Source organism: Pempheris klunzingeri, chromosome 8, assembly GCF_042242105.1.
Source record: "Pempheris klunzingeri isolate RE-2024b chromosome 8, fPemKlu1.hap1, whole genome shotgun sequence".
Lineage (NCBI taxonomy): Eukaryota > Metazoa > Chordata > Actinopteri > Acropomatiformes > Pempheridae > Pempheris > Pempheris klunzingeri.
In genome coordinates, this window is record NC_092019.1 from 16877195 (window position 1) to 16897676 (window position 20482).

Sequence of the window (20482 nt, forward strand, 5' to 3'; positions counted from 1 at the left end):
ATGAAACAGGCCTGGACAAAAATGATGGTACCTCTATAAAAGATTGAAAATAATTTGACCAGAGGGACATGTTTAACTCAGGTGTGTCCTTTAATTGGCATCACAGGTGTCTTCAAACTCATAACCAGTCAGTCTGCCTATTTAAAGGGTGACAAATAGTCACTGTGCTGTTTGGTGACATGGTGTGTACCACACTGAACATGGACCACAGAAAGCGAAGGAGAGAGTTGTCTCAGGAGATTAGAAAGAAAATTATAGACAAGCATGTTAAAGGTAAAGGCTATAAGACCATCTCCAAGCAGCTTGATGTTCCTGTGACAACAGTGGCACATGTTATTCAGAAGTTTAAGATCCATGGGACTGTAGCCAACCTCCCTGGACGTGGCCGCAAGAGGAAAATTGATGAGAAATTGAAGAGACGGATAGTTCAAATGGTATCCAAAGAGCCCAGAACAACCTCCAAAGAAATTAAAGATGAACTCCAAGGCCAAGGTACATCAGTGTCAGATCGCACCATTTGTCGTTGTTTGAGCCAAAGTGGACTTCATGGGAGACGACCAAGGAGGACACCACTGTTGAAAGCAAATCATAAAAAAGCGAGACTGGAATTCACGAAAATGCATATTGACAAGCCACAAAGCTTCTGGGAGAATGTCCTTTGGACAGATGAGACAAAACTGGAGCTTTTTGGTAAGGCACATCAACTCTATGTTCATAGACGCAAAAATGAAGCATACCAAGAAAAGAACACTGTCCCTACTGTGAAACATGGAGGAGGCTCGGTTATGTTCTGGGGCTGCTTTGCTGCATCTGGCACAGGGTGTCTTGAATCTGTGCAAGGTACAATGAAATCTCAAGACTATCAAGGCATTCTGGAGAGAAATGTGCTGCCTAGTGTCAGAAAGCTTGGTCTCAGTCGCAGGTCATGGGTCTTCCAACAGGATAACGACCCAAAACACACAGCCAAAAACACCCAAGAATGGCCAAGAGAAAAGCATTGGACTATTCTGAAGTGGCCTTCTATGAGCCCAGATCTAAATCCCATTGAACATCTGTGGAAGGAGCTGAAACATGCCATCTGGAGAAGACACCCTTCAAACCTGAGACAACTGGAGCAGTTTGCTCACGAGGAGTGGGCCAAAATACCTGTTGACAGGAGCAGAAGTCTCATTGACAGTTACAGAAATCGTTTGATTGCAGTGATTGCCTCAAAAGGTTGTGCAACAAAATATTAAGTTATGGGTACCATCATTTTTGTCCAGGCCTGTTTCATTAGTTTGTTTTTTAAAATAATTCTGTTGAACGACAATTCAAAAGTAATGGCTGATTTTGATTGTTTAATTTTCAATAAATTTTTATTTATTGTTACTTTTGTAAGTTTCAAGTGATTTCAGTGACCATTGTGGGTTTTTCTTTCATTAACAGAGGGGTACCAACAATTTTGTCCACGTGTGTATTAGCATCTGTCTCAGCTCTCTCTTTCTCACTCTCTCTATCTGCCCTCCTCTTGTCTTTTCGTCTCATTACTGTCCGTCCCCTTCTGTTTTTGTCTTGTGCCTCAGCTTTCTTGTTCACTTTTTCTGGTGTTTAATTTTTACTTTTCTTTATTCCTTTTTCAGATATTTTTTCTTGTGTTTGTTTTGTGCCTAGGTTGTATAATTGTGTCTCTGCTTTGCTTCTGGTTTCTGCTGACAACACTGCGGGCTATTTTTTACTTTGTCACAACTCCATGTCCTCAAGTTTTTCTGTGTCATTGCTTTAATATTGTATTGTCCCGTCTTTTGTCTGTTCTTTTTTTTTGCCTCTAGTTTTTCTGCTGCTGCTTCACCTGCCTGTCTCCTTCACCGTTGTGCAACCTCCCTCTATCCTCCTCTCTTCCACTCAAGCTTTTCTTATCTCTGAGTAGCTCTGCGCTTCTACATAATGGGAAAGACAGAGCTGTACTCTCTCTATAAGGGTTTTCTGGACTGTATTTGCGTCTGCCTCCCTGTGAGTACCTCCATTTCCTGTGCATGCATTCGCTTGATTCACCCTTGCTTCTGTTCCTTTCTACAACCTCTGCATCACAGTTGACTTTCGGCCTGAAGTCATCTATGCTACACGGTGAGGTTGAATTTTTAACGTTTTCCAACTCCTCAATCTTCAAACAACAAGTCACATACAGACTGTGTGTGTCTACACATGTCACTTGTTTTTGTGCACGGCTGTTTTTGTGGCCCGTGTCCTGCAGTAAGTGTCTCCTCAGCACATGTTGGGCTTCTGATATTAATAACAGCCTCAGAATGTGGATGGAAATAGAGCCACAGCTTTTCCAAAGAGGCCAGAAGTCATTTGACATTTCTTATTAACCTCCTTTAGAACGAGCTCAGGTCATCAGAATCAACCTTAAGGTATAAGCTTGCATTCAGGAGGATTAGAGCTTGCATGAAGAGTGTGCAGTGCAGTGTCAAGTTTGAGTCCATGGGTCTTGGCCAGGGATAAATCCAGCTGACGACCTTTGCCCTTTATGACCCTACAGTGAAGAAAGGGACAGAGGCAGGCTGATCTCGGCCCAGAGTTTTCTTTTCATGCTCTACGTGTCATAAATTTGGTTGACTTTGCTTCCAGTGGAGCAGCGATGAAGCTGCAGGCGACAATGAGAGGGACACAGAGAATGGCCACCTGATCTACAAAAGTGGGGACATCCTCGAAGACAGATGTAGGTGTCACTTCAGTTGGAAATGTGGACAGCCTTCGTAAAAATGCTTTAATTTCACCACTGTGTGTTTTACAGATGAGATAGTCGACACGTTGGGTGAGGGAACGTTTGGGAAGGTGGTACAGTGTTTGGACCACGACAGGTAATTTGCTTCATCTAATACTGGAAGTTGGACATGTTTAGTTGTCGTGGTTTCTTTCAAACGCAGTGTTTTAACACACAGAGGAGGAGGTCAAATTGCTCTGAAGATCATTAAGAACTTGGAGAAATACAGAGAAGCAGCCAAACTGGAAATCAATGTGCTGGAGAGGATTAGCGAGAGAGATCCAAACAACAAACAGTGAGTACTTTGTGATTTTGGTCGATGATGTCACTCTTTTTCCACCTCATACGTTTCCTCTGTGTGTTTGTTCTCCCATCAGTCACTGTGTGCAGATGCTAGACTGGTTTAACTACTACGGCCACGTGTGCATCTCTTTTGAGCTGCTGTCTCTCAGCACCTTTGACTTCTTGAAAGCAAACAACTTCCTGCCTTATCCCATTAACCAGATCCGACACATGGCCCAGCAGATCTGCCACGCGGTCAGCTGTGAGTCTAATATGCACCACACTAACTGCAGCACTTTTTCTCTTGTACCTCCCGATCAATGTTAGTGATGTCGGTGAGTCGAAAATTCACAGCTGTCCTGCTGATGCAGCAGCGAACAAGCCAGGTAGATATTTACAGCACGACTTGTCACCTGAAGATAAGATACAAGTGTTCTCGATTTACATCCCTGTACCAGATTAGAGTGAAACACAACTGTCCAACTGACTTTTGGATTATTTTCATTATCGACTAATCTTGCAAATGTTTTCTTGATTACATGATTAATCTAATTTCAGAAAATAATTAGAATGAAATTGTTTATTTTTTTCTGACTGACAGTTCAAAGCCCCAAAGTGTTCAGTGTGTTATTGAGGGCCAAAGAAAATATAATATTCACATTAAGAGGCTAGAACCAATGAATCTGTAGCATTTTAGATCAAAAAGTGACTTTATTGATGATCAGATTCATTGATGATCAAATTTAGATTTTTTTATCACCTAATTGATTGAGTAATGATTTCCACACTAAACATAACAAGTACTGCAGAAGTGGTCTTTAGCATGAATGTGTAAGTGATGAAGGATGTATAATGTATCAATGATTTTTACTGATAATATTATTAATAATTACCATTTTATTAATAACCACTTGTAATGCATAAATAAAAAGAAATGTGTTGCCAGGTAGTGAGTTTTTAACAGTAATTGAGTGTCGGTGCACAACCTATTGTGAACCTACTTGAGGTGCAGATGTGAGGACCATAAAAAACACAGCATGCTCTTTAATTAAACCAACATTTCAGCTGCCAAACTGGCTTCATCTGGGTTCCTGATCTGTATAATTTCCCAAGATCTCTTCTGCTAAATGTATCACGATGGTTTAACCAACAAAAAACTCATCCAGACGAGGGCGTCGGCTCTCTTCTGATAAATCTCAATCTACTTTTCCTCCTCTCCCTCCCCCCTCCTCTCCACTGCAGTTCTCCATGACAACAAGCTGACTCATACCGACCTGAAGCCTGAGAACATCCTCTTTGTCAACTCAGACTACTCCCTCATATACAATGCTGAGAAGGTTAGACACAACTGCAGACATGTGGGCTGGGACCTTCAGGGGTCAAAGAAAATCAGGACGTTAAATAAGCAGGGATTAATGCAGGCAGGACAACCTGGGAGACTGCTTCGTTCTTGCCCATTTGGATGCAAATTTTGCTCAGCAGAACCTGTGAACCACCCACGTGTTTCCGTAATATGCACACACATCTATCCAGGGAGAGAGCGTGGGTTGTGTTTGCTGACCTTAGAGGGACAATGTATGGCTTCTTTAAGCCTTAAGCCATAAGATCTGTTGTCTTCATGTAATAGAACAAATCATTTTTTGTTTTAAACCATCACTCCTATCAGTTACGCCCCCTTTAGCCAAACTTCTTTTGAACAGAAAACAAAAGCACAAAGGGAAAATTATTCATCAATTTCTGTGTTGTAAACATTCTTTGTAGTCTTCATTAGGGACTTACTAGTTACATTTTGACCTATAGGATGTAAATATGAAGCTAGAGGCAGAAGCCATAGATTTTATTTGAGAAGTGGACTTAGGCACCATGACACCACCCACTGGTTTGTGAACAGCTGTTTTGAGGCTGCCGATTTGGCATTTTAGCTGTCACCATCTTGGTTTCGGAAACCAGAAGTGGTGTTCATTTTGCAAAAACAACTGATTGGTCTGACTGGTTAGGTTTAGTCACTGGTCAGTGGGGTAATCCCACTCTAGAGCATACTCTGCTTTATCATCTATTTCACTCCAAATGGGACAATTTTTTAGTAAATGAACAGCATGCTGTGTTGAAGACAGGCTAAACATTTGCCTTGTTTATTTTATGTCTTCTGTCAGAAGTGTAATGAGAGGAGAGTAAATAACACCACAGTGCGGCTTGTTGACTTTGGCAGCGCCACCTTTGACCACGAACACCACTCAGTCGTCATCTCTACACGTCACTACCGAGCTCCGGAGGTCATACTGGGTAAGAGATGTTGATTTAGACCAGGGAGTAACCACAAGCTGTCAGTCCTGTTTAGATGTTTTGGGAGTTTTTTTTTCCCTCCTCTTTCTCCCACAGAGTTGGGCTGGAGTCATCCTTGTGATGTTTGGAGTATCGGCTGCATCCTGTTTGAGTACTACGAAGGCTTCACACTGTACCAGGTCACATGTGTGTTTATGAATACAGCATGCTGCTAGTGGGATGATTTTGACCTTGTTGACGGGGGCTTCACTTGTGCATTTTGTTGACTTATAGACTCATGACAATAAGGAGCATCTTGCTATGATGGAGAGAATACACGGACCAATTCCTCAGAGAATGACCCACAGAAGCAGGTAACACACTCCTGTGTACTGTTACTCACACACAAACACACATGCAAACAAACTTCATCTGATGAAACATTATTTTTCTTCATAGAAAACAGAGGTACTTCCACTGTGGGCGGCTCGACTGGAACGAGTACTCCAAGGCTGGACGCCATGTGAAGGCCAAGTGCAAACCGTTAAGGGTGAGCTCAGGCAGGAGCCAACTTTTAAACACGAGCAGAGTAAATAAACGTTAACTTTCTCTCTTTATCCCTATTTTTTTTTTTTTCAGAAGTACTTGTTATCACATGGGACAGACCACCACCAGTTTTTTAATCTGTTGGAGAGGATGCTAGAGTACGAGCCCTCAAAACGCACCTCTGTGTCCTCTGCTCTGTGTCACCCCTTCTTCCTGCCCCTTCATCACCCACGCAGGAGTCAAGTATGGAGCAGCAGCTGTGATATAAGTACATGACCCTGATCGCCACTTGACCCTGTGAGGACCATACCAGTGTGTTTGCAAGTTTTACTTTCTCAACTACAGTCCAAAGTGTACAAACTGAATATATACTTTACATTTTAACCAGGGGAGATGAATTGAACGAAGGGGTAAAAGATTTGCTATAGAGTGCACAATATAAAAAAGTTAAAGAAATACTGTATGTAAGGAGTTAGTCCCCATTGTGATATAATTCGTTTATGACGGTAATCATGCAAAGAGCCCTGCAGGAATATGCCCCTGCTGGAGATCCTTGTGGTGGTGAAATAAGCTGTGAGCTGTGAACAGAATTCTGAAATATTATCCTTAAGCTGATATTTTGAATTTGTCAGCAAACAGTCATTTTGAGACATATTTCTGGCCACCTTGTGCACGCATGTCTCATATCCACTCTCTTTTAGCTCTGTTTTGGTCTCCACCAACTCCTGAGGGAAATATTTGGTTCTTAAGATGCTAAATGCTCCACTATGTTCACCTTTGTCTACCATTTGATGTTTAGCAGGTAGGATTTTAGAGCTTTTTCTCCAAAACAGCTGCCTGCTGCGATTGAAAATGACACTTATAAGAGTGGTCACACTGAACCAAATCATTTAAGTTGTGGGCCAGAAAGCCAAAACAATGAGCTGAAAAACACTGACAACTTTAAAAGTCTTTAAAAGCAATAACTGACTTTAATTGAACAGGGAAGCATAATGGAAATGCTAAACACAGCAGCCTGATTTGCAAAATAGTTGGCTGGTAATGCCAATATACATGAATTGAAGTAAATGAGCTAAAACATGCAAAACTACTGGGTAATATCTTCTTAAGACTGGTCCTCACATGCAAGTAGATCGTGTCTGCATCAAAATGCAAGAAAGAAAACAGTATCTCTAAAATTTAGAGAATATAGAGATCCTTTAAAAAGTATCTTTTTAGTTTTAAGCTCTCAGGCACTTTGTTTACTTTAATTAGTGTTTTTTTTGTAATACATTTTGTATGGAATGACTTCTTCACTGGTTTAATAAATGCAGTTCTTCTGTTCTGCTGTTTTGATTGAGGCCTCTCAGTTCATCACCCAGAGTACGGCCCATCTGTGCACGTCACGCACACTCCTCATGTAGCTGCCATCGACTGGCGGCCCTCCTCTGCCATCTTGATTGAGTGCAGCTCAGCGAAGAGCATGGTCACAAGGCTGAGCGAGGGTGTGCGTTTGCCAGATTTCCTCTTCAGCCTTGGCAGAGCTGTGAGAGACTTATTGTCAGGGTATGTGTGTTTTACTGAATGAGGCCTTATTTCTGCAGTGTGTATGTGTGGGAGGTTGTGTGTACTTGTGCTTGTGTATTAGTGAGGTGTTTGTAAATGTGTGCACATGATCCTCTTCCTTGGCAACGCTAAAACTAATTTTAGGGTGTTAATGAGCATGAAAGATGTTAGAATATATAGACTTGATAGAGGAAAGTAAGTTAGTGTTTATTTCAGTCTCCAAGCACAAAAAAAATGTCTCTTTTAATCGTCTCTTCTAAAATTACACAGATCTTTAAAATCAATTTCTTGAACAAAAAGCACACAGACTTGAGGCGAGCAGGAGGCCGGGGGGAGGCTGGGCACGCCTGAATGGAGCTTAAACAAGTGCTTTAACATGTGTGTGATGTGGTTTAACAGAGACCCTCTTGCAGAACACGCTACCAGCATATCTGCTACGACTTTTGACCAAAAAGGCAGTGGAACCTGTGTCTGTGCCAAAACTTTCCTCTATAAAACATCATTGTATTGTCTCATAGTTTTGTTGGCACAGTTTTCTGCAATAGAAATGAATCCTAAAAGACGAAAATTTTAATAAATATGTATTCAAAAATACACAACACAAGGGGGAATCCTCTGATGGTCAGATTATCTTTATTTAGAGCAATAATCTCTAATGTTTTATGCATTTAGGTCAATATGCTAATGTGTCATGATGAGATGCATATTTAGTATTTTTAGTATTAAATTGAACAAACTAAAACTATTTCACTTTTCGTCAGTGCAGAGGACACGCCTCTTGTGAGCTCATGCCTGAAAATGTGTGTATGTGTGTGTGAATGTGTTGGTGTCAGTGGCTGCATATCACGTGTTGGACACTGATCCACCTGAGAATCCCTTAAGTGGCTCTTTTTGGTGCTTGCATGGAAGCTCAGCTGGTTCACACACACTCGACTCTATACAGTGGATTCAACAAAGTGTGCACTCAGTCATCAGCTTGAGTATGATTATAATTTGCAGCAGGTTGAATTAGGTAACTGTGCTTGGTCTTTCAAAATGGTCCGGCTTTGCTTGATGTAATAAGCTGGAGAACATGAACATATTTCAGGTTTAGGGTCGATACTGTGCACTACCTCTGTTTTCCTGTATCTCATGTGTACCTGCTGTGATTAGAAGTATTGCTGACACGGGATAAACTCAGCCTCCCTCCCTTCAGTTGTACATGCCTATGCTTTGGAGGAAGAAAACTGATCCCAGATCTGTCACTGAGCATGAGCTCGAGGAGGCGTGGCTTTTGTTGGTTATCCTGTTAAAGGATTAAAATCTCCTCACTTGAAATCGAAGTGAGCCGAGCAACGGGGGGGAGGAATAGGAGTGAAACAAAGTTTGGAGGGATTTTCAGTGGGTTGGTTGAAGTGTTCAGAGGGTGTTTGTGGGGGTGTGTGTGTGATGCCAATGCCAAGTAGGGCATTAGAGTAGGCCGTAGGGCAAAAAACCCATTGTGGGGAGTCATTCAAAGACATTCAACATTGAAAATGTGCTAAAAAAAAAAGAAGAAAGAAAATCTTGAGAAGTTCTGGAGCAAACATGGTTGACACTTATTTAGCATTCATCAGCAGCAGTATAACAACATTAATGAATTATTTAAATGCAGTATGACGCAGCCGTAAGCAGATTTAGGTGTTTATTAATGTATTTGTCAACCATTACAACTCTTGCAAGCTATAAGTAGAAGTTGGTGTACGAATAGATCATGAATGACAATGTAGTAAAATACAAGTGTAATAAAGAAAAATATATCTTCATAGGAGATTTTAGAAATATTGACAAAAACTGTACATTATTGAACGCTTAAATGTCCATACAGCTCCTCACAACTACATTATAGTGTGTTCTTCACCATGTATTAAATGTTTACATGATACCGATAAGCTAAATGGGGAGACTCAAATTAAAATTCTCGGTCTGATATTTTAGATAAATAGAAATACCTATAGTAATTGTACCACAAAATCAGCTCTTATTTCTCATCTCATTCTTTGTCCTGGATCCCTCGTCATGGTGCAGAATACATAAAGCAATGTTCTGCATCTTTAGCCAAGCCTGACATTGATATTTTTTGTTTGGTGGAGGAAATGGGGGGGTGACCTCGATCTGTCACTTCTTCTCTAACAGTTTGGGCAGACTTTTGGTCTTTTGTCGATACTTCTCTCTTATCTCTCTATGACTCAGACGCTGTTGTCTTAGGCCAGACTATCTCCATCCAAGTGTCTCATTGTTTCATTTCCTCTCTCCAAGTCTGCACTCATCTCTTCATATCTGAATACCCAGTGAAGCAAATACAGATTATGGTCATGGGAGCATGTGAAAGGGAAGTTAGAAGTTATTTCTTTAGAAAAATCTGATCTCTTTCTGGATGCCCACTTGGCTGAGCTTGATGAGGCACTCTACTGCTCAAACAAAACAAAACAAAATGCAGATAATTCAGCGTTATAATGAGACTCCAAGTACAGGAGCAACACTGATGTCAGGGCTCTGAATGCATGTGTCACTCAACATGACATCAGGTTGTGTCTGTAAATCTTCAACGCAAACATGTGAGTCAGCGGGTGCATTTCCTGCCACGGCTAACGAGATTCCCTTCATTAAAGCCTTTAAGTGGTAATCTGTGTTGGAGAGCTGAGTGTTTTAAAAGGTGGAGTGAGTCTAGAGGAGGAAAAAAGAAGAACCGAGCTGAAACCTGGACCAGCAAACAGTAATGATCTCCAGTGAGGGTCAAGAAGCACAGGCAGAACGTCCCGTGGAGAAGTTTCTGTTGTTTCTTCTTGCCCTCTCTGATTTGCTCTAAAGCTTTAGAGGATTGTCCGGTAGCGGTGGAGACCATCTGGCTGGAGCTTTATTAGGATTTCATGCTGTGGCCTCTTGCACAGGTAAGAAACCTGTGGACTGGACGAACATGTTGAAGCAAGTCAACACTGTGTGTGGATAAATAGTTAGAGAAAAATAACCTGTCAACTATTTTGAGTCTGACATTTTGTTTTGTTTTGTTTTTGTGTGGTTTGCATCTTTCCCTTTTTCTCTACTTCCCTTTCCTCTAGATGACTATCACTTCATCTGTGTTGTAATCTCTTATAAGCAGGTGTGTGTGTGAGAGAGAGTGTGTTCGCTGAGTCTGTGTAGCTAAGCCTTGTCTGACTGCCGTCCTTGTCCTTGGTATGCCTCAACCTGAGTTATTGCTGCGTGAGACTGCATGTGTCCTCAGTTTGTCCTGTCAGAGAAACACAACATGAGCGAAGGAGAAAACCATTCGATATTCACCCATCGCCTGTCAAACAAGTAGCAGTGTTGTCATTCCCTCCCGTCCTGAGAGTTTCGCTGCATCATGGAGTCTGTGGTGAAAGTGAAGAAGTCGCTGAGGACGCCCATCAGGATGCTGACCAGCTGTGTGTCGGGGGTGAAGGAGAGGAGGTTGTGTGCCAAACCCAGAAGGAAGAGGGGCAGAGGTGGGGGAGGAAGAGGAGGATGCAACAGGTTGGGGAGGACCCCTCCTCCCCGAACTGCACACCCCAAAGATCCGTCACTCATTTGCTCGTACCAGGCAGACCTGGAGAGGGAGAGGCAAGTGGACACATGATGTAGAAACACATTCAGAGTATTCAGAGTACAGTCAAAGTAACAACACTGTAAATAATACTGTACTGTACGTAGTATTAGCTAAATGTACCTGAAGTACTCAATGCAAAAATATGGTCCCTTTGACCATTAAATATATTATTATATATTGTATTATTAGATTATTATGATCATTGCTGCATTATGATGATTATGAATGTGTAAGCAGCATTTTATTATTAGGTAATGTCATCTATATGAATGCATCATATTTTATAAGGTTATTATATGATTTCTACGCAAAATCTTAATCTGTAAAGTAACTTGTAACCATAACTGTCAGCTAAATTAATAAAAGTCCAATATTTCCCTGGAAGTGTAAAGCAGTGTGAAATGTTTGTACCTCAAAACAACAAAAAGTATCTCAAAACTGTGCTTAAGTGCTTGGATAAATGTACTTAGACAGTCTCCATCAATGTATTCACAGCACATGTGCTTTAATCTGAGACTTTTAATCTAATTCACTGTATGAATTGAAATTTTCTGCATCTGGTGGAGACACTTTATGGCAGTGAAACCAACACATGTGCTTTGAAATCACATGTGACATCTTTATAAAGGTGCAGTGTATGACAGCCTCCATCTGCTTGCATTAGAGGAGACATCTGAAAGCTATTCAACTGTGTTGCTGCAGAGATGCCGGTGTGATTAAAGTCTGTCTGCAATATTTCAGTCGTATCTCTGTTTTGTCTGCTGTGTTTACAGAAAGCTGCGGGAAGCAATGAACGCTCAGAAGAATGCAGAGAGAGCAGCTATGAGAGCTCACTTCAGGAGAAAATATCAGCTGTCTGAGGTCTGTGTTTTTGTTTGGAACAGAATGAGAAAAAAAGGTTCCACATGCATCGATTTTACCATTGAGAATTTTCTGCAAAACACCCAAACTGCACCAAAACCTTACTTATCACTGTTTTCCTAAAACTCCATTAGATTTTGAGCGAATTTTGAACGAATTTACACTGTCCTGCAATTTCACCATACAGTGAATGATGCTACAGCAACTTATTTCATTAAAGATTAATTTAAATGACCATGTTTCAGTGGTTATTACACTGACACACATCAAATTCTGCATCATTCAGCCTTTCACAATGCCCTATTATTCCTAAGCAGAGTTTAGAATTTATTTTCCAACAAAAATCTGCATGTTATTATATCATCTGCATGGTGTATTTTAATACATGGTTCAGGTGCAGATTAGAAAGTTCTGTTAACAAATTAAATTTAGAGAAATGTGCTGGCTTTCTGGAGGTGTGTGGTCTTTTTCCTTACTTTGGCAAACCTTCATGAACAAAATACAAACAAATACAAAGTTAATTTAGATCACTGTATTCTTATTTTTGGTTGGTTTTGATGTTTAGCCATTTAACTGTCTTCTTCTTATGCTTCTTTTTAATGATTAGAGCATCAAGGACACAAACCACCTGAGGTCTTTTGGAGGGAGAATGTCGCTCCCCCACGAGCTGTCGAAGATCATTCATCCTGAAACCAAAACCAAGGGCAACAGCTTCAACCTGCTGAGCGCCTTTCAAGGCCTCAGCTTCGGCACAGCAACGATCACAGGGAGGAAACGCAGCAAGACGTCCACTACCAAACCAGCAAGTGAGGACTCTTGTAAAGTCATGTGATCAATATGTGATCACAGGGACGCTTGGTACATTACCCTCAGATTGTGTTGGGCCCTCATGTTTAGAAAAAATGGGGGGCAACAGCAGGAGAAATACCCACATACATAAACATCCCTGCACACAATGAAATAATTTCATTTGGACTTTCCTTTTGTACTTATGTAGAAATAATATTGTGTGACTACCAGATAATATAAAGGTTCTCTATACAATATCTCAGCGTATATGACCAAAACAGATGTGCACTTCACACATCCCCCAGCCTCGGCCACCGCCACCGCCACCGTGCTCTGTGGCGGTATCTCTCGTTTGTTTGTTCGTTAAGTACATAGACTCTATAAAAAGTGGGTGTATCTTCCAGTTCAGAAAAGTGCAGTGCAATGCAGAAGTGCCTTAAACCTGCTTTCTTTCTAATGACCTGCAGGGAAGCCACCCCAATGGCTCGCACAAAAATATGCGATTGAATAGAAGTAAATGACCCTACTTCTCTCTTAATTTACCCCAGTAACGCATTCAACACTTTCCTAATGAGTTCATGGACTCAGTCGTTAGTTTTAGGTCTTCTTCAATACAGCAATATATCCCATTTAGAGTAAAATAGACAAGAAAACAGGGTACGCTTTAGGCTACTTTGGGATTAACCAATCAGAGGCGGCTCATTCCTAAACCTAACTAATAAGAAGTGGGGTCTTCACAGAATGAGTGTGGCTTTAAAATGGCTGTCCATAAACAAGGATAACGTCTTGGTGGGTTTGTTACAAATTTTATACAGTCTAGGGTTCTGTGCACAGCCACTAACAGACAGCCGTGCTTAGCTTTAGTGCTATCATGCTAGCTCAGCACTTTAGCTGAGTCTGTCGCTGAGCAGCAGCTCTGACCTCTTTCTTCGGTTTCCCTGTGCTATGGGTTTACTCACTGAATGATCCACGATGCACTATGATGCACTAACACGCACATGTGGCCGTCCTGATGACCAAAACAAAGGACAGAGAAGCTCAGATTACAACACACACACACACACAGAGTCTGACTTCATTCTCTGCTCAGGTCGCCATCACTCCACTGTACCTTTACATAGCAAACAGTTGTTGTAATGCTATTTTAGTGTTGTGAATATTGTATAGAGAACCTTTAACATCTTATATAAGACAAGCTAAATCCTGATTTAAGTGGGGTGAGAACATGAGAAAAACCGGCAAACGTAATAAAATCTCTGATAATAACCTCAATACACTAGTGAAAATTACCTTAAGCTTTCTTATCATAATGAGGTCAATACAAAATCATAATAATAACAAAATAATTAATATTAATTGTAATAATATCAGTTAAAACATGTACACACACGTTTTCAATGAAGTTTTCACATTTTCTGTGAAAGGGTTAATCCCATTTTCACCTCATTTAGATCTTCATTTTGATATACTCTGATTATAGTAGTTTATAATATTATTTATTATATGATGTAGAAGCTACTGTAGCTAGTTTTCTCTTAAGTGGCTGTCATGTCTCTTTAAATGATATAGATCCATCTGGGTGATCTATACACAAGTAAGGAACCTCAGGGAAACACGCTCACATTTCATCACACATTCACACACAAGTAATGACATAATGTTCAATATACTGATTTCATCTGTATGATTAATAGTTGTTTTGCTGTTTCTTTGTAAATAATCTTTTATCTGTATCACACGTGTGTTTATGAGCCAAATTGTGTCTGTTATGCATATGAGCCAAGTTTTAAGCTATTAGTTTCTCAATAACTCTCCTGTTTTCATTCTGTTGATATAGATGTGTAAATGGTATCACGCTGCATAATGATGGATTTTTTGTTTATTAGCTTGACAAAATGCTTGTAATAAAGACACATTTGACGAGCTGGACTTACTCTCTTTGGGCCGTTACGTGTGTGTGTGTGTGTGTGTGTGTGTGTGTGTGTGTGTATGCGTGTGTGCATGGGTGTGTGCTTTGATTGTTGTGATTCTCTTGAACTCTGACCTTCACATCCATAAATCATCATCTGCTATCAGCTCATGAGAGCAATAGAACACATTCAAGGATATGAGTTTGGGGGTGGAGGGGAGAAATAATCTATCCTGCAGAGACTACAACCACAGCAACGAGGGGTGTCACAACTCTGGATGAGACCGACAAACACACCTATACGGACGATGAGGAGCATGCACATCCGAGTGACTGTGTGTATCAGAGCACAGGTCACCTGTGGGCCCAGAAATCTGCTTTGTGGTGTTGCACCACGAAGAGCTCTTTGTATGACTGCAGCAGGGACGGTGGTAGATGGAAAGTTAGAGGGGAGAAAAGGAGCTCAGAGTACAGGAGTTAGAAAGAGGGGTTTGGATGGACGCGTGAGGAGCTTTGAGGACATCCCTCACACAGGGAGGAGAGGCTGGGTCAACTTGATGAAGTTCTGGAGAGAAGATCGTTTCCGGCAGCTTCACAAGCACATGGAGAGGACCTTCAACGCCCTCGGCCCCATTTACAGGTAGCAGAAAGACTGAAGGCTGATGTCATAAACCTACATGATTAAAAAATGATTTGAGAGCAACAAAGTAGCATGTTGGGAGTTGTTGATCACCTCAAGTGTGGCATTGATGCTAGAATAAGGAAAGAAAATGTTGATGATCATGATTTTCCATTGTGTTTTTGTAGCAGAAGTGCATATGAGTTTACATTATGGCCTCTGTGTTTGTATGTGTGTGTGTGTGTGAAGGGAGCATGTGGGCACCCAAAGCAGCGTGAACATCATGTTACCGTCTGACACCAGTGAGCTGTTTCGCTCAGAGGGTCTGCACCCCCGCCGGATGACCCTGCAGCCCTGGGCAACACACCGAGAGACACGCCAGCACAGCAAGGGAGTCTTCCTCAAGTCAGTACCTCATTTGTGTAAGAACATGTATGTTACTGATGCTGTGGCGATAAACTGTGGGCACACTGTGGGGACTCACGTCCCTTCTGGGGAAAAAAGTCTTCACTATATAAGCCATTACATTTTAGGGCCAAGACTTGGTTTAAGTTCAGGGTTTGGCATGTAGTGGTTGTGATTACGGTTAGGACAAGTCTAGGAGTCCAGGATTAATTGTATGAATGTAAGACAATACCATGTTTCCTCAAGTGAATGTAAGGTATTAAGCAATACTCTTGTTACTGTACTTTGTTATCATAATGTAGAATATCAATTTGATTGCAGCATCTTACAAATTATACTGATGGTTTTGGTTTGTAGAATAAACAATGCGGCTGTTAAGGCAAGAGGAAACTCAAATTGGTGGAGAGACAGACTTTGATGCAGCACCTCTACATAATGAATATTTGAGTGAAGGAACAGCACATCGGAAAAAGGTGTTCTGTTTTCTTTCCAACCCAGTTTCTTTACCTCACAATCACATGACTGAATAGAATTTACGAAGGTCGACTTTAATGCCTCGATCCATATCTTCTCTTCGCAGGAACGGTGAGGAATGGCGAGCTGACCGTCTACTGCTCAACAAGGAGGTGATGATGAGTGCGGCCGTAAAACGATTTCTCCCTCTGCTTGATGAGGTGGCAAGGGATTTCTGCCGAATGCTGCGGGCGAGAGTGGAGAGGGAGGGAAGAGGAGAGGAGGGGAAACGCAGTCTGATCATGGATCCCAGTCCTGACCTCTTTCGCTTCGCTCTGGAAGGTCAGAGGTCACCATCCCCATTGACTTGTAACCTGTGGTTTTCTTATGTCTTCTTATGTGTGATTGCAAAGATGAAGTATGCATAAATTCCTGTTCATTTTTATCTTACACAGAGGCCACAAAATTCCGCCTCTTTTTACATCCAGAAAAGTGAGTTAAGTGGATGTTGTTTGTGGACGTCTTAACTGTCATTTCTCATATTCATCCAGCAGTGACTGACCTTGAAGTCCTGGGGGAGGGGAGGGTATGGATTAATGTCACCTCCTCCCTCTTTTGACAGGCTTTCAGAACTATCAGCTCTCTTGATTCGAGTCACAAATGCTGACGTAGGCTGTGACAGCGTCTCACGTCAGGGGAATTATCATCTCACTGGTTCTGCTCTTTCAGTTTTCACTTTCAATATTCTCACCTCGTGTGAGAACCAAACCTCAGTTTAACCTGAGGCATATCTGTCGTGCGCATATTATACATGTAGGAGGTCAAGGAGAACACACACCTTTAAAAATAGAAACACCACCAAAGATGATCAAAGCTCCAGCATTCTTTCACCAGGTCTGCTCCTTTCATGTGCCTATCTGTAACATACCACATTCGCAAGTGTGAATGTGTAAGTGACTCAGTGTGCTGTGTGCATCTGTGTGTGTGTGTGTGTGTGTGTGTGTGCGTGTGTGTGAAGGGGGAAGAGTGGATGACTTTGAGTCATGATGGTCTGTGCTTAATGGACCACAGCACACAAAGTCATGTGCTAAGCTGGGGTAGGAATAGATTGCCAAGAAACTCCAGCTAGTGATGTGTAGTTAATATAGCACAAGCAGGCCTGACAGCTCATGGATGTCTGGTGGAGGAGAGACACTTAAATTGTCTCTCTGTGTGAAGCTAGATTTAAAAAATACAGAATATTTTCTCACAGAGACAAATATCCTTTGCTTTTGGGGTTTTACTTGGCTTTATTTCATAATATGTTCAACCCATGAGGTTATGTAATTCTTCAAAGCTTAAATTTGATCCATGAACATGAAAATATGAGTCAAGTGGTTTTATAATCTACTTAAAAACCTGAAGTTCATTATTCAGTAAAGCCTTTATTAGTTTAAAACAGTTTTTAAAAACAATGTTTTAGCCTTGTCATTTTTGTGTGTGTTTGCTGACCCTCACCCACCTATACACCCTCACCCTCTTTTTTTCTCTCTTTTCCTCCCCCCTTTAGCCAGTTGCCACGTGATCTATGGGGAGCGTATTGGCCTCTTCTCCTCATCTCCCTCCCTGGAGTCCCAGAAGTTCATTTGGGCTGTGGAGCGAATGTTGGCAACCACCCCTCCCCTCCTCTATCTGCCCCCTCGCCTGCTGCTCCGCATCGGCGCTCCCCTGTGGACCCAGCATGCCAGTGCTTGGGACCACATCTTCAGCCACGGTGGGACAAGCTACAAGCATTCATTGGACTTCTAGGGCCAGAATAATGGATCATATTACCTGGATGTCTAGTTTATCTGTCTCTCTCTAATTTATGTCAGTTTTCCCCTTCACTTCTCCAATCTAACCTGGCTCTGTCACTCTGTCCTGGTCTTCTTCCAGCGGAGGCAAGGATCCAGAGGGGGTACCAGCGCCTGTCGTCCTCCCAGGGTCGAGGGTCAGAGGCTGGAGCGGCTGGGGGCCAGTACACCGGGGTTTTAGGCCAACTCATGGAGAAAGGACAGCTATCTTTGGACCTCATCAAAGCCAACATCACTGAGCTGATGGCTGGAGGGGTTGACACTGTGTGTGCGTGTGTGTGTGTGTGTGTGTTTGCGCGTGCATGTGTTTGTCTCCTTTGGCCTGCGTTTCTGTAATTCGCCCAAACTGATTTCACGTCACCTCTCATCCCATCTTCTGTGCAGACGGCGGTGCCCCTGCAATTTGCTTTGTTTGAGCTGGGCCGTAATCCGGAGGTGCAGGAGAGAGTGAGGCAGCAGGTGAGGGCGTCATACGCACAGGCTGGTGGTGACCCTCAGAAAGCCCTGCAGGGGGCGCCACTGCTGAAAGGCACTATCAAGGAAATTCTCAGGTACCTGATATTCAAGAGTGCCCAAAACGTCACATAGTGGCAGTAAGTGTTCATTCATAAGTGAGCATTACTGAGTGTGCCGACGCCCAAGTTTACATTTTTCATGTTTATTCTGTTCATGTGTGCTTCCACTACTTCCTGAACAAAGTTCCAGTTAAAAAGATTATTACCAACCAGCTCACACATACTGAACCAAGGGCATTTGGGGCACCTCAGGGTCCTCAAGCGACACTACATCTAACTCCCATTTAATCTAAAGCAGAACCCAGAACCATAACGACAGGCATTAACTAAGCTGATGGAAATACATTTCTCCTTCAGATCAATAGAGTATTATGAAAAAAAAACATGCTCTGAGCTTGTGAACAGCTGTCTAAGAGTCTATTTCCATCACATGAACAGGTGCACCCCTCAAATACTTGAGATGAGAATTGATTACCAATAATCATGTCACCCAATCATCAGTATGTTTTTGGTGTTTTGTCAGGTTATATCCGGTGGGAACCACAGTGCAGCGGTATCCGATTAAAGATATCGTCCTTCAGAATTACCACATACCTGCTGGGGTGAGTAAGCAGACTGTGACTAAGCCCAATTTTCACATATATATCTGCACACAATCACATTCAGGCTCCTTCAGTGCTACAGCTGACTTCACTGTGTTTCATGGCCATCAACTCTCCCCTCAGACGATGGTCCAGGTCTGTCTTTACCCCCTGGGAAGGAGTGCAGAAGTGTTTGAAGATCCACAGCGCTTTGAGCCCAGCCGGTGGGGCAGCAGAGAAGAAGGCCAAAGAGGAGATGGGACAGGATTTCGTTCCCTGGCGTTTGGGTTCGGGGCGAGGCAGTGTGTCGGCAGGAGGATTGCTGAGAATGAGATGCAGCTCTTGCTGATGCACGTGAGTGATAACAGACAAGAGGGGGAGGAGGATTACGGAGGTCAGAGAGAAAGGATGAGATGTAAGATGAAAGGAAATGATTGGAAAGGCTGGTGCTGAGGTATAAAGAAGGAAAGAGAGAGAAGATTTCTCGAGCTTAAGTAGTGTCTGCAGAGCAGTGGTGGAAGAAGCCCTTAGATCCTTTCCTAAAATGAAATTACCAGTACCACAATGTAAAAATACTCCATTACAAGTGAAAGTCAGCATTTCACTGTTGTAGCAGGTTGACTTGAAGCCCATTTTATGTACATGGTATACAGTTATGTAGTTTCATCTCGTGGTTACCACCGTGGGTGTAGTGCCCCTCCAAAGAGCCACAAGATAAATCATGAGAAAGATCTGACGAGAAGATGAACGGGAGAGGAAAGAAATACAACTGATGACAATTCATTGACACTTTAAATGTGACAAGGAGCCCCAACAAGTCACTGCTTTATCGTAAAGTTATCACAAGCCAAAACAATTGGGAATCACTGGTTTAATATTTAATAACATGTTGAATTTATGAGCTTATGATATATGCTTTTATTGTACATTTTTGATCTGTAAAATATCTAGTAACTAAAGCTCTCAAATAAATGCAGTAGAGTAAGAAGTATAATATTTCCCTTTGAATCACTGTGGAGTAGATACACTAGAAATATGCAGGTACGAGTGTTAAAGTAAAGTGCTTGAGTAAATGTACTTACTTTCCACCACTGCTGCTGAGCACATTATAACTGTGAACGTCTTCTCCGTCTCTCTCCACTCTGTCTCCACGGTGTCATCACTTCCTCCCGCCTGCCTCCCTTTGTCCTCCCCTCTTCTCTCTCTCCTCCCTCTCTGTCTAGATCCTGCTGAGCTTCCATCTCAGCGTGTCATCCTCAGAGGACATCAAAACCACATGCACCCTCATCCTCCAGCCCGAGACCCCGCCAAGGATCACTTTCAGCAGGCTCTGACACACACGCGCACACACGCACGCACGCACACACACACACACACACACACACACACACACACACACACACACACAGGACAGTCATCATCAACATTTAACCTGTTTAATCACATGTTCTAGCCTGCGTTATGTTGGTACTTATTGTGTCTTATACTGAGCTTGTTTTGTATCCTCATACACTTTGCATTCAGTCCAACTGTTCAGTGATGCTGATGAATAAATTG

At 42.1% G+C, this 20482-nt stretch overlaps 4 protein-coding genes across 4 annotated transcripts in view; all 4 read left to right on the forward strand.

Annotated features, from left to right (window-relative positions):
- The window catches only part of zbtb7b (zinc finger and BTB domain containing 7B), a 76361-nt gene that overhangs the window by 311 nt on the left and 55568 nt on the right, over positions 1-20482 (forward strand). The gene's annotated exons all lie outside the window — the stretch shown is intronic.
- clk2b (CDC-like kinase 2b) lies at positions 1542-6242 on the forward strand. Its single transcript, XM_070835068.1, has 11 exons — positions 1542-1989; positions 2608-2698; positions 2774-2840; positions 2922-3038; positions 3121-3287; positions 4268-4362; positions 5179-5308; positions 5405-5487; positions 5582-5661; positions 5747-5837; positions 5927-6242. The coding sequence occupies exons 1-11, from the start codon at positions 1924-1926 to the stop codon at positions 6107-6109; spliced, it is 1170 nt and encodes a 389-aa protein (XP_070691169.1). The 5' UTR covers positions 1542-1923; the 3' UTR covers positions 6110-6242.
- LOC139204852 (complexin-3-like) lies at positions 10740-12654 on the forward strand. The gene is made up of 3 exons (XM_070834871.1): positions 10740-10979; positions 11739-11822; positions 12430-12654. The coding sequence occupies exons 1-3, from the start codon at positions 10740-10742 to the stop codon at positions 12652-12654; spliced, it is 549 nt and encodes a 182-aa protein (XP_070690972.1).
- On the forward strand, positions 14829-20376 carry cyp11c1 (cytochrome P450, family 11, subfamily C, polypeptide 1). The gene is made up of 9 exons (XM_070835036.1): positions 14829-15160; positions 15389-15544; positions 16125-16339; positions 17547-17750; positions 17912-18093; positions 18214-18380; positions 18868-18946; positions 19070-19279; positions 20149-20376. Exons 1-9 carry the CDS (start codon positions 14829-14831, stop codon positions 20257-20259), a joined length of 1656 nt encoding a protein of 551 aa, XP_070691137.1. The 3' UTR covers positions 20260-20376.

Bases quoted from the DNA above. Each gene is read 5' to 3' on its own strand.
- clk2b (XM_070835068.1), top strand. From the start codon at position 1,924: ATGGGAAAGACAGAGCTGTACTCTCTCTATAAGGGTTTTCTGGACTGT. The intron at 3,288-4,267 runs GTGAGTCTAATA...TCTCCACTGCAG, and splicing joins GATCTGCCACGCGGTCAGCT to TTCTCCATGACAACAAGCTG. The intron at 4,363-5,178 runs GTTAGACACAAC...GTCTTCTGTCAG, and splicing joins TCATATACAATGCTGAGAAG to AAGTGTAATGAGAGGAGAGT.
- LOC139204852 (XM_070834871.1), top strand. From the start codon at position 10,740: ATGGAGTCTGTGGTGAAAGTGAAGAAGTCGCTGAGGACGCCCATCAGG. The intron at 10,980-11,738 runs GTGGACACATGA...GTTTACAGAAAG, and splicing joins ACCTGGAGAGGGAGAGGCAA to CTGCGGGAAGCAATGAACGC. The intron at 11,823-12,429 runs GTCTGTGTTTTT...TTTAATGATTAG, and splicing joins GAAAATATCAGCTGTCTGAG to AGCATCAAGGACACAAACCA.
- cyp11c1 (XM_070835036.1), top strand. From the start codon at position 14,829: ATGAGGAGCATGCACATCCGAGTGACTGTGTGTATCAGAGCACAGGTC. The intron at 18,947-19,069 runs GTGAGTAAGCAG...CTCTCCCCTCAG, and splicing joins ATTACCACATACCTGCTGGG to ACGATGGTCCAGGTCTGTCT. The intron at 19,280-20,148 runs GTGAGTGATAAC...CTCTCTGTCTAG, and splicing joins TGCAGCTCTTGCTGATGCAC to ATCCTGCTGAGCTTCCATCT.